Below are 11,762 nucleotides of genomic sequence, written 5' to 3'. Positions count from 1 at the left end.
AAGAATAAGGGCTTTCCTATTTGGATGAGTATTTGCAAGGCTTGAGAAGTGTTGAATGATGGGTTTGCTTGGTGTATTAGGAATTTGAACCAGAATTTTTAGTTTTTTAGCTTGAGAAGAGAAGGGCAGTTATCTAATGAGATTGATTATGTTCACATTTCTTATTCAAATCTTTGGATACAGGATATCTGGTCGGTTGGTAGGTGGCATTTGGATACTCTTTATTCTCCTTTATCTCAAAATCTGGAAGGTAATATTCTTTCTTACCATCCAGATTTGCAAGCAGGTCCGAAAGTGTGTTAGTATTGGTTTGGGTTTACTGTTAAAGCCTATGATCATGCAATGGTTATTTGTAGTTGAGTAAGCAACTGTTTGGTTGGGAGGAGCAGGAGAATTAGTTTTGGCTTTGGCGCCAGCTTATTTCGGAAAAGCACAAGTTTTTGATTTTGCTGTGTCTTAAGGAGGCTCTTCCTACTACAAGTTTTCGCTACAGAAGAGGGATGTCCTCATCGGATAGGTGCCCAATATGTCTTTCTAGGCAGGAATCAGTTTTACATTGTATTCGAGATTGTTCAAAAGCTCAGTTTGTATAGCATAGGTTGAATATTTCTTGTCATCATTTGGATTTGAAGAATTGGTTCTTGTATCATAGCACAGAGCATCCGTTCAGGTTTTTTTCAGGACTTTGGTGGATATGGCGAGTACGGAATAATGACATATTTAATCCTCATCAGACATCCAGAAAAAGTGATTTATCTGGTATTAATGTCAAAAACAGAGCTTAGAAATATTTTTGAATTACAACGTATGTCCCTTCCCTCTATTCTAAATGTTTTTTGGAATTTTACATCCATTAATACTTTCAAGATTAATTGTGATGCTAGTTATCCTAGTTCATTGGTTTTACTTGCGATTAGAGATTGTAATGGAAGTTAGCAAATGGGGTGTTTAGAAATGATTGGGAGTAATAGTATTCTTCAAGGGGAATTATTTGCTCTTTGGAGAGAATATCTCTTAGTCTAGGATCTGGGTTAACGAGATGCTATTTGTGAGACAGATTGTATGGAAGCGTTTAATCTTATTACTAATCGCCAAGATAGTTTTGGGTTTATTGATTAATTGGTGCTCAAAATAAAGGATATTATGCATTGGAATTGGCGTGTTGACTTTCGTTTGATTATGAGAAATGAAAACACGGTGGCACATATCATGGTAAAAATGGCAATAAGGTTACAACTTCATCATGTTAACTTCCTTCTTCTTAGGAGGAGTTTATTAAGAGTAGTTTTAACTTTTAAACGGAGCTGTCCCTCTACTTAAGCAGTTTCTTTGTCTTTTTTATTTTTTTTCTTTTGTTTAATTTATTTAAATCACAAAAAAAAATACAAAATTAATTATAGCTCAAAATTTAAAAACTAAAAAGTATCCTTTAATTTTTACTTTTATTTAAAAAATAATTTTTTAATTTATTAAATTTATTAAAAAGTTAATGTATTTAATGGAAACAAAGGAAGAGTATAACCTAAATGATTTGAGTTCTACTTTTTATAACAATCATTTTAATAGTAAAGTATATATTTGACAAATACTAATGCAATCTAGATAGAGTAAGAAATACATAAATTTTTCATAAAAATAATTTATTATTCGATGTAATAAATAAAATGACATATTTTGTTATTTAAATAGTTATAGTCCATTTACTTTCTTTAAAAAACACAGTTAATCTGCTTAGTAAAATATTATTTTGAATACAATTATTCATATCAATTATAATAAAATAATGAATTAATATTTGTTTTGTTAATAAGTACCAATTAAAATTAAAAAATGAATCTTGATATATAGGTTGCGTTCCCCTCTGCCCTCTCTTCTGGAAACTTGAACCCCCTTGAACCACCTTGAACCTTCGGCTTCAGCAATTTTGCACAGAAAAATTGCCCCAATTTTTGGGGATTCAGCGATACGGATATAGCATCATTAAGCTATATGCCATGGACGGTCGCAAAGTTTCAATTTTTCTTTAATTGGATGTGTCTGAGCGAAGAGGGGCATCGAAGGAAGCAATGGGCAGAGTAATCTCTTTCCTCGTTCAGCCGCGATTCGTCCTTTTATACCTTGTTCTTTCAATCTTCATCATTTTCGCGCTCTATGGCTCTAAACAAGTATGCCCTTTAACCCCCTTTTTTTACTTTATGCCATACTTGCATTGTGGATCTGATTTGGGTAGTGGACCGGTTTTGCCGCAAGTTGTTTGCTTTGTGATTGTTTATGTTGCTATCATTTTGATGGGGTTGGTTTTGAATCTCGTCTTAACTCCCTGATAGAATGGAACATGATTTGGGTATTCTGTTTCTTTTGTTCTTGCTTACATTGTCTTGATCAATGTGCTTCCTAATTCCATCATGGATGAACTCTTCCTATAGCTAGATTTTGTGTTGTATTAGAATGACCCTGCAATGTCTTCCCTTTTCTTTATTGTTGAGTTGTGTTTGGGAGGGGTGCATGTATTTTATTTCTTGAATTATGAATCTAGATAGGTTGGGCAGTTCAATAAGGGATAGGTTAGCTCTGCACAACTAATCTTTTTGACTCAGTTTAAGAGAGAAAAGAGGATAATGATATCTTCAAAAGGAGGGTAGAGACCATAATGTATTAGCTTTGTGATCCCTTTCTTACTTTGTGATGGTATATCTTTGGGATCCAGATTGAGGTATCATTTGGTGCTTATAGGAGGCTATGCATTTAGTAGAAATATGGTGAAAGTGATGAAGATAATGTTACTATGTCTGGAGGGTGTGTGGACTACTTGATGTACATAAAATAGCAAGACAGTGATATAATGTGAAGACAAGATGATATGGAAAAAATTTTAGCCTCAGGGAAATCATTTCAGCTAGAGTTTTCTGTAACCTTTTATTCATGTTTTGAGTCTAAGTTTTTGGTCGAAGTCAACATGTCATTGTTATATTACATATACCATTGAAATCTTTTTCCCCAGCTTATTGTGGGCATTCCCTGTTTCCAGTGTTTGTAGATGCTAGATCTTAGAATAAGGTGTTCAGTATTTATATACTCTAAATCCTTTCTAGTTGTACACCGTTGAAAAGACAAATTAGGTTTTTCCCCCACTATATTATGTGTTCAATTGTTTTAAGAGCATTATGTGTAACTCTTTTAAGTTTTTGCACAAACTATTCTGCATTATATGATTGAAAATTGATGAGTAGATCTATTTGTAAGTTTTTTTCCACATATGTTTTCATCTCTATTGTCTTTAGACATAGTTTATGATGGAACTTTTAGTCCAAGTACCTGACTCGGAAAAGGCTATATTTTGTTTTATTTTATTTTCATCTGTATTGTTTATTGGTTCGTCACTTGTTTATTGGTTCATTCAGTGATAAACTTATGCCTTTTCTGATGTAGGACGAGGTGATGATATTAGAAGAGGAGCCTGATATTACACACAGGGTTTTTTTGGATATTGATATTGATAAACAGCGCTTAGGTAGTTAAGAAATCTTTTAGAATTTTCACTAATTGCTTTTATTCGAACCTATTTGACTTGCTTCATAATTTTGTTAGTGTAGAAAGACAGAAATAACAAGTTATTTTCAGCTAGTATATATATGCCCTTCATTGTTTACTACTAACAATTACAAAACTACTTCTGTAGGTAGGATCGTGATTGGATTATATGGCCATGTTGTACCAAAAACTGTTGGTAAGTTGTTGATCTTCTATTTGAATTATTAGTGATTAATCTGCAAAATGGAAGTCGAGGGTGAGCCTCCTTAATGGGATCATCCATATTCAGGGTATCTAAACTTAGTTTTAATTCAAAATTAAATCTTCCTGTTGAAGCTACCTTAGTTGGATTTGTATGCTTTATACATAGTCATTTTTATACTCTTCATAATTCTATTCTAATTTTTTTAATGGTTGAAAATTTCCTGCTTGCAGAAAATTTCAGAGCTTTGTGCACAGGTATTTATAATATCTTCTTTCGTTGCTTATTAATTAGCCCCAATTACGTGTATTTACTGATGTGGATGGTTCCCAACTGTGTAGGGGAGAAGGGCAAGAGTTCTAGTGGCGTAAAACTTCACTACAAAGGAACACCACTTCATCGGATAATATCTGGTTTTGTGATTCAGGGTGGAGACATTGTTCATCGTGATGGCAAAGGATCTGAATCTATTTATGGTGGCACCTTTCCTGATGAGAATTTCAAGATAAAAAACTCTCATGCTGGTGTGTAACATTATTTACTTGGATGCTAGTATTTCACTTTACCAATCTTCCTGAAACAGCCGTGATGTTTCTTTGTTTCTTTAGTCTATATGTTCCTTTCCATTAAAATTTATTTATTCAATTGTTGCAGGTGTTGTTGCTATGGCAAATTCAGGACCTGATTCAAATGGCTCCCAGTTTTTTATTACCACAGTGAAGGCCTATTGGTAAGTTATATCTTGATGATGCTTGATACACAATTTCATGTTGTATGACAATCTTGCATGTAGAGGAATACCGAGTTCAAATTTGTTCTTTGAAAGGTCAAATACATGTTCATTGTGCCATCACAACTAGATATGGCGATTTACATGCGAACTTTGCAGGTTGGATGGTGAGCATGTTGTCTTTGGAAAGGTTATTCAAGGCATGGATAATGTGTTTGCGATCGAAGGGGGAGCTGGAACGTATAGCGGAAAACCCAGAAAGAAGGTGGTGATTGCAGATTGTGGAGAGATACCCAAGAGCCAGTGGGATGAGGAAATTTCAACTTCCAAATCAGTGACAACAACATAAGCATATTTTTTTTTATCATACATTGCACACCTCAAACTAATGGGATGAGTAAGGTTAAACTCTAGTATCCGAGCCAAAGCTTTTAAGAAATTAGTTCTGATAAAATTTTAGTTCAATTTTTAGCATGACAATTTTAGTAGCTTGTTTGATATTTATAGTCTGTTTCAAGTCCTTTTCTGTGTATTGTATTTTTCCCAAAAGTCATTTTGTGTATTTGTATTTAACACCTTATATAAACAAAGCTGTTAGGGTTGGCTGTAGAGAAAGGAAAGAAATTAACAGAAATATTTACTTGTTCTATGCACAAATATATTGTCATTATTTTGTTGTCTCAAAGCTATTTTGTTCGGTAGTCTTTCTTACATTGTCTGATCTAGAATTCTCAGAAAAAGGGAGTCAAAAGTCAAAACTGTTGTAACAAAACGCCAATGATATTTTTAAATTAATAATGAAAAAATTGATTTCAATTTATTTTTTAATAATTTACATTTTACCAACTTGATCCATAGCTCATTCAACTAAATCCTATGATGAACAGTACATTTTAAAAGAAAAAATGACAATTCCTGTATTGAAGAGATGAAAGAAGGTGATGAATGATTACATATGTTGAGAAGTCTGGAGAGAATCAAATCGAAGAGAAGTTGCTCTAATAATGAAAACAAAGTGGTGGTTTATTGTGGCAATAAATAATATCAAATCTTATCCTAATTTCTTAATAGTTGTCGGTTTGGATATATCCAGACTGAAACAACGTGAGGCTGAGGCATAAAGTGCAAAGCCAGATTAGCTTGAGTTTTCATAGCACATGGATTTTGCAGTTCTTAACCAAACCTTGCTATAATCTTAAATCAATATAATAATATTAGGCGAATAAGAGAATATCCTGAAAGGGCAGAACAAAAATGGAGAAAACAAAAAGGGCAGAACAATCAAGCTTCAAGCCTTTAAATTCAACTATTCTATAAAATTCAATAAAAATATGGAAAATTTTCCACAAAAAGTAAATCTACCTCAACACATGTACAAATCTTGAGACCTCCAGACATGTTTTAGATTTGTGTGTTGGGAATTTGGGATTGAAACACAAACAAAAACATGGGAAAACACAGCTGAGTGAGTCAGTTGTCTTGTGAATTGAATTGTTGAGAGTATCTTGTTCAATGGGTAGCAACAACGAGGACCCAAGCTCTTCCCCATCGCACCCTCTTCTTGAACCTCACTCACCTGACTCACAAGAATCCTTCATTCACATATCATACAACCATGGCCCTCGTTCCTTCAAGGACCTTCCTTTCTTCATCCTCTTTCTCCTCTTCTCTCTTTCCACTTTCGCCTTCGGCATCTTCTCCATCTTCCACAGAAACCCCGACTACCCTGCTTCCCTCTCTTCCTTCTCCTTCAACCCAACCACCCAAACCTGCACCACCTCCACCTCCACCTCCACCACCTACTTCCTCCTCTCCCTCAATTCTACATACTATTCCTCCAATTTTGTTGAGGACTTGACATGGACCCTCGTTATCACCTTCATTCTCAGCATACCCATTTGCTGGCTACTCCTCCTTTTTCTCAAGCATTATACCAAACACCTTGTCTACGCTACTCTCCCCTTCTTCATCGTCATCCCCATCTTCCTCAACGTTTACTGGTTCGTTGTCTGCACTGTCAGCCCCACTTGCAGCGATGTTTTCCCCATGGTATACCGCATTCTCGTTCTCGTCTTCCTCTTCCTCGTGATTGGGGTAATCGTGTGGATCCTCGTTGCGAATTGGCACCGTGTTGAGCTCACAATCAGCATAATCGGTGTGGCATCAAACGCGCTTTCTTGGAACCTGGGTTTGTTCGGGGTGCTACCCTGTTTGACCATTGGCCTTTTGCTCTACTACGTTCCCATGGTGGTGTTCATGGTTTTCGCCACGTTTAACGGCAAAGTTGTGCCGAAAAGTTTGGAAGGTGATGAAATTGGATGTGTTTGGAAGCAGGATAGTTGGGTGCCGGCTTATTTTGCGCTGGCAATACTCACTATGCTGTGGTCCGCAACGGCGATGGTTGAGGCGCAGGTTTATGTGATCAGTGGGACTATTGCTCACTGGTATTTCTCAAAGGATGATCAAGTTCCAAGAAAGAGTATTACAAATTCTATAAGGTGAAAACAAACATCATTGCTGTGGTCATGTTTCTTTGCATTTGCTTGCTTACTTTACCTGCTTGTGATGTTTGATTAATAAGTTGAGGATTTTAGGCGCATTTTTGTTTATTTAGTTGGCATGATCATTGATGCTGTGTGGTGATTGATAGAAGTAAATGATCATAGTATTCTTTCATGGTAATAGCAGATAACTTGATTCCCCTGTCCTGCCTGTAAAATGCATATGTAGTATGTGCTGAATCTTTGATGAGAGTAGTTGATTAACCAGAATTGAGCATTTTGATTATAATATAACAAAAATTATTCTTGGTACTGAAGAAATCATATGATCAATTCGATGAACAGTGTGGCTTCAATATCTCAGTATTGTCTTTCTGTTGTTATTGCTATTGCCTATTTTGGTACTAAATAGCAAGACCTCGGATATAATAATGTTTCCCCATCAAGTTGTGCATCCAATGTTAAAATGCTTAGTTTGAGTATCTTTGGCTAATTCTGTTGTCGTTTGTAAATTCTGGTTAATATCAGTTGTTTAAATGGATTGGTTACGAAATGTAAATAATTTGTTGTCTTTTGATGTGTCCTACTACTTGCAAATTTTTTGTGATTCCCAAAGCAGCATACTCTTTGATTAGGATACAGGAAGAGAAAAAGGAAAATATGCGTTCAATTGAGTTGAACTGAATAGTTGATTTACGTTTAGAAAGGCATAGTTAGATGGCTGCTTTACAGTTAGAAAGACATTGACTATGAGAATTTGGTTGGCAGAAATGCTTTTGGTCCTTCTGTGGGCACCGTATGTTTGTCAGGATTGCTTATGTGTGTTGTCCGAATGGTTCGTTCTGCGGTTGATAGTGCTAGACAAGAGGATGCTCCGGGGATATTTAACCTGATATTGCGATGCTGTGTGAATGCCTTCCTGGCAGCAGTGGATTTTCTTAATAAGTTTACCATCAACTTTGCCGCAATAACCGGTGAGGCTTACTGCACATCTGCAAGGATGACATATGAACTTCTAAGACGTAATCTTCTGTCTGCTGTTTTTGTGGAGACCATCTCATCTCGCATCCTGGCCGGAATTATCTTTGTCCTGTCGGCAATATACACAATTGTGGTACGTTTTGTTGATATTTCTCTTTATATGCTTGTTTCAATTAGAGGCTTGCTAATATGCATAACTAGGCATAAATTTCAACAATCCTCTTGAAGCATGAGATACTTGAAGAGCTTTCTTATGCGTGTAGCCTGTGGATGTTGATAACAACTTACAACATATCCTTCCATTAACATTGTCCATGTTCAATTGACAGCCATAAATTATGGTCTTTCGCTTTTGCAGTTTGTTGTTCCTTTTTGCTTTTTGTTTTTTGGGGATGAGATGAACAATGTAGGATAATTTAACTTAGTGACCATCTTATGAAACTCTTTGACTTATAATATCTTAAAAATGATATGTTGGGGTCCAACAATTACTAGTTTGTTTTCCTGCTTTCATTGTTTTCTATCTCTTTTATTTACATTTGTCCTAATTGTTTTTTGTATAAGCAGGTATGTGTTATATTAAAGACCACAACGAGTCTTGGGTCCGATTCATATCTAGTAGCAGCGCTAGCTTGGTTGCTGCTGATCATAGTGCTGGGATTCTTTGTGCATGTACTAGACATTGTAATCGACTCAATTTATGTCTGCTATGCCATAGACCGTGATAGCGGAGAAGTCTGCAAACAAGATGTCCATGAGGTTTATGTTCACTTGCCCATTAGCAGGAGTAGCAGACAATCTAATGTTGTAACAAGAATTCTAGGTGTGTAAATAGTTCTTCTTAGGAGTCAAATGTTTTGAGACATTTGAATTGCTACTTTGAGGGCATTCTTAAGTTAGAGCTGTGTGTGAGCCTATTGTGCATACTTCTTGAGTGTTTCTTTTAGAAATGTAGTTTAATAATTTGTAGTTGTAGAGAGCAAGGGAAATTAAGTTTATTTGAATGCTGACTTAAGTTTACCATGTAACCTGAACTATGTACTATACTTCTTCTGTAAGGGTGAAGACTGAAGACTGAAGAGCACAAGTGAAGCTCATAAATCAAACAATTTTGTTCAACGACTAAGCATAATTTGTGCTACTTTGTAGTTTGTAGTGCTTTCATTTATTTGCTTCTTATCCAAGTCATGTCAAAGAAAAAGAATGGTTTGCTTAATTTTAGTCTAGCAATCTCATGTGGCAGCAAATATGTTGAATCATGAATGGGAAACGAGGACTCTGCTTATTTTCTTGTTTTCTCATTATTGTCAACTTGTCTTCTGCATTACTTCATTCTAAGAATAAACCAGTAACTAGATACACAATCAAGATATTGATACTGATGTACAATATAGATACTCCTTTCTTATTTTTCTTATAGATCCATATCCAACTATTTATACTTTTCATTTCAGAAAGCTGTCAACACTTGACAATTTCTGACTTGTTCATATATCTCCCAAGTTATATTATTCGAAACCTATGTAATCTTTTTGTAGAAAAACAATGGAATATGTTATTATAGAAGGTGAAAAAGCTCTGATACCAGAACGAAAGAAAAGAAAATGAACAGATGAAAATGAAAATATAAAATATATGTGACTGTATTTTATAGGTATACAAAGCATAAATCATTGTTGGGTTTCTGATGGTCCCCTAACATTTTTCTCCGTGTATATATATATATATATATATATATATATTGTTTTCTTGGTACTACAACGGGGCTACTGTCCTAGGATAATTCCTCTACAGTCAACAGCAATAATAAGCCTTAATGTGGCAGGAAGTAAATCAATAAAAGGTTGGTTTTCCCCAATATTTGAAGATGAAAATTTATTATTTAGATGTTAAATTGGTTTGGACCTTTAAAATTGGTTCGGCCCACTGTAGTTCAAATATGGACCAGTGTTGGGCCAATATGTTTTTATATCATTTCCCACCTCAAGAAATTGTTGCACTTTACCTACGCAAGTTGGCACAGATGGATGAGGGTCTGTGTCCCTTAATCATCTCTCCCAGGTTCTATACTCACCGGAGGATGCGAATGGAGCTTGCTTGCTTGGAAGGGTCGCCTACTTTGCCTCTGCAGTACCCAATTAATCATAGGACTTCCGGCCTGATGGATACCCTGATACAAATAAAAAAAAATGTTGCACTTTAGATTCAAAAGTAGTGCTGACCAAAAAATACAAAAGTTACTGGCCCCTAGACTTTTCTGGCCTCTAGACTTTTCCAAAGAAATATGTTGGAGGTATGTGTGTGTCTATATATACATACATACACACACACTCACCCAACTAACTTTGCTAGCCCAAAAAAAATATAAAGGATAAAGAGAAGCTTCTGGTTGCTTGGCACGTTTGTAAAGGTATAATGTGACCAACTGATCATACAATCATAGTTTTTGAATGCATACTATTGTTTGAATTTTGAACTTCAAATTGAGAGTATAAATTGATAAACAAAGACAAGTTCAGTCCCATTAGGAACTAACAGTGAACGCATTCGGACATTTCAAGGGCCAATAGCATTCTTAATGGGGTGGTCCATAACCATATATATCTCTTTTAATTTGCACCACTTAATGCATAAGCAACCAATGTGGTTCTCAACAAAGGTATCCGAAATTGAAGTAACTAGTCCGGTACTCATAGAGATCAATGCTCTTCAGCTCTTCTTCCTAGCTATCATATGATTTGTTGTGTCTCCTCACGTGGATCTAATCTACAACATAGATAATTCTAGAAAATGAAAATGTACAAGTAGCCTTAGCCTATATATAAAATTACATTTATCTCAAATAAGAATGAAATGTCATCATATAAATTTAAGATTAAAACAAGAAGAAAAAGTCAGCTTATAATTGTATCATTATCTTTAATTTCTTATGTCAAATCCCGAGGATCAATACGCACCACAAAAGTGAGTGCATCCATGCATATTAATATAGCAGTAGCTAGTCTCAAAGAAAGTAGGTATTTTTCATCATCATCATCATAATGCATGCACAACAATGTTGAAAATCTTCCATTTTGTAGCAAAGGGACAAATGAACGATGCCATGAACCATCACACATACATGCCTCCCAATCCACCAACATAGCCTCTCATGCTGGCTTTTAGTGTTTATTGTAACCTCCAATTCATCACCATGATCCAACATAATGCCAAGCACAAACAACTAAATTAGATTCATTATATATGAGTCATTGCATGTGATAATTTCCACCGAATTCTATATCAACTGGTTGCGGGGTTAACTCTTTGTGCTTCGTTTTATTAGACAAATTCGTCGAAATTCTATGAAATCTCGATCCAGGGAATATAATAATAATAAAAAAAACAAGCATATAATGATGACCAAGTTGGAAAACGATCTGATTGGTGATTGGAGAGACGTACATGAACTAATTTGTTAATCACAAAAACTTTCTTTTTTCTTTTACCACCACTACCTTCTATGCTTTACTTTCACGCAAAGACTATTTTCAGAAACTCAAAAAAGAGAATGTGTGGTTTGTGATCCGAGATGGGACCACAGCATAGTCAATGTATAGTGCAATGTGTTACAAATAAATATTTACTTTTGCTTCTTAAATGTCGGTATGCTCCTAAGCTTATGGTTAATTTTAATTGAGAAAAAAATTTTAAATGATCTCCCATAATTATCTCAAAAGAGAATAAGATCTTTCAAAAAAAATATTTTTTTAATTTTTTAATTTTATTTTTATAAGATTAATTAATTTTTCTGTCAATATATTTTCTTTATATTAAT

General features: G+C 35.0%; 2 protein-coding genes across 2 annotated transcripts; both read left to right on the top strand.

The window, feature by feature from the left end:
• Nucleotides 1–1,839: 1,839 nt before the first annotated feature.
• Nucleotides 1,840–5,148, top strand: LOC107628765 (Cyclophilin-like peptidyl-prolyl cis-trans isomerase family protein). The gene is made up of 7 exons (XM_016331362.3): nt 1,840–2,165; nt 3,430–3,511; nt 3,680–3,727; nt 3,967–3,990; nt 4,075–4,257; nt 4,388–4,463; nt 4,623–5,148. The coding sequence occupies exons 1-7, from the start codon at nt 2,067–2,069 to the stop codon at nt 4,810–4,812; spliced, it is 702 nt and encodes a 233-aa protein (XP_016186848.1). The 5' UTR covers nt 1,840–2,066; the 3' UTR covers nt 4,813–5,148.
• Nucleotides 5,149–5,536: 388 nt separating this feature from the next.
• LOC107628766 (Plasma-membrane choline transporter family protein) lies at nt 5,537–9,071 on the top strand. The gene is made up of 3 exons (XM_016331365.3): nt 5,537–6,961; nt 7,733–8,078; nt 8,513–9,071. Exons 1-3 carry the CDS (start codon nt 5,976–5,978, stop codon nt 8,774–8,776), a joined length of 1,596 nt encoding a protein of 531 aa, XP_016186851.1. The 5' UTR covers nt 5,537–5,975; the 3' UTR covers nt 8,777–9,071.
• Nucleotides 9,072–11,762: the final 2,691 nt, after the last annotated feature.

Source organism: Arachis ipaensis, chromosome B3 (genome assembly GCF_059453495.1).
Source record: "Arachis ipaensis isolate K30076 ecotype BB chromosome B3, ASM5945349v1, whole genome shotgun sequence".
NCBI lineage: Eukaryota > Viridiplantae > Streptophyta > Magnoliopsida > Fabales > Fabaceae > Arachis > Arachis ipaensis.
The sequence above is the reverse complement of the archived record's forward strand: the minus strand, read 5'-3'. Positions and strand labels throughout refer to the sequence as shown.

Excerpts from the sequence above, each read along its gene's own strand:
- LOC107628766 (XM_016331365.3), top strand. The coding sequence starts at position 5,976 with ATGGGTAGCAACAACGAGGACCCAAGCTCTTCCCCATCGCACCCTCTT. Across the intron at positions 6,962-7,732 it reads AGTATTACAAATTCTATAAG|AAATGCTTTTGGTCCTTCTG; the intron begins GTGAAAACAAAC and ends TTTGGTTGGCAG. Across the intron at positions 8,079-8,512 it reads CGGCAATATACACAATTGTG|GTATGTGTTATATTAAAGAC; the intron begins GTACGTTTTGTT and ends TTGTATAAGCAG.
- LOC107628765 (XM_016331362.3), top strand. The coding sequence starts at position 2,067 with ATGGGCAGAGTAATCTCTTTCCTCGTTCAGCCGCGATTCGTCCTTTTA. Across the intron at positions 3,512-3,679 it reads TATTGATAAACAGCGCTTAG|GTAGGATCGTGATTGGATTA; the intron begins GTAGTTAAGAAA and ends CTACTTCTGTAG. Across the intron at positions 4,258-4,387 it reads GATAAAAAACTCTCATGCTG|GTGTTGTTGCTATGGCAAAT; the intron begins GTGTGTAACATT and ends CAATTGTTGCAG.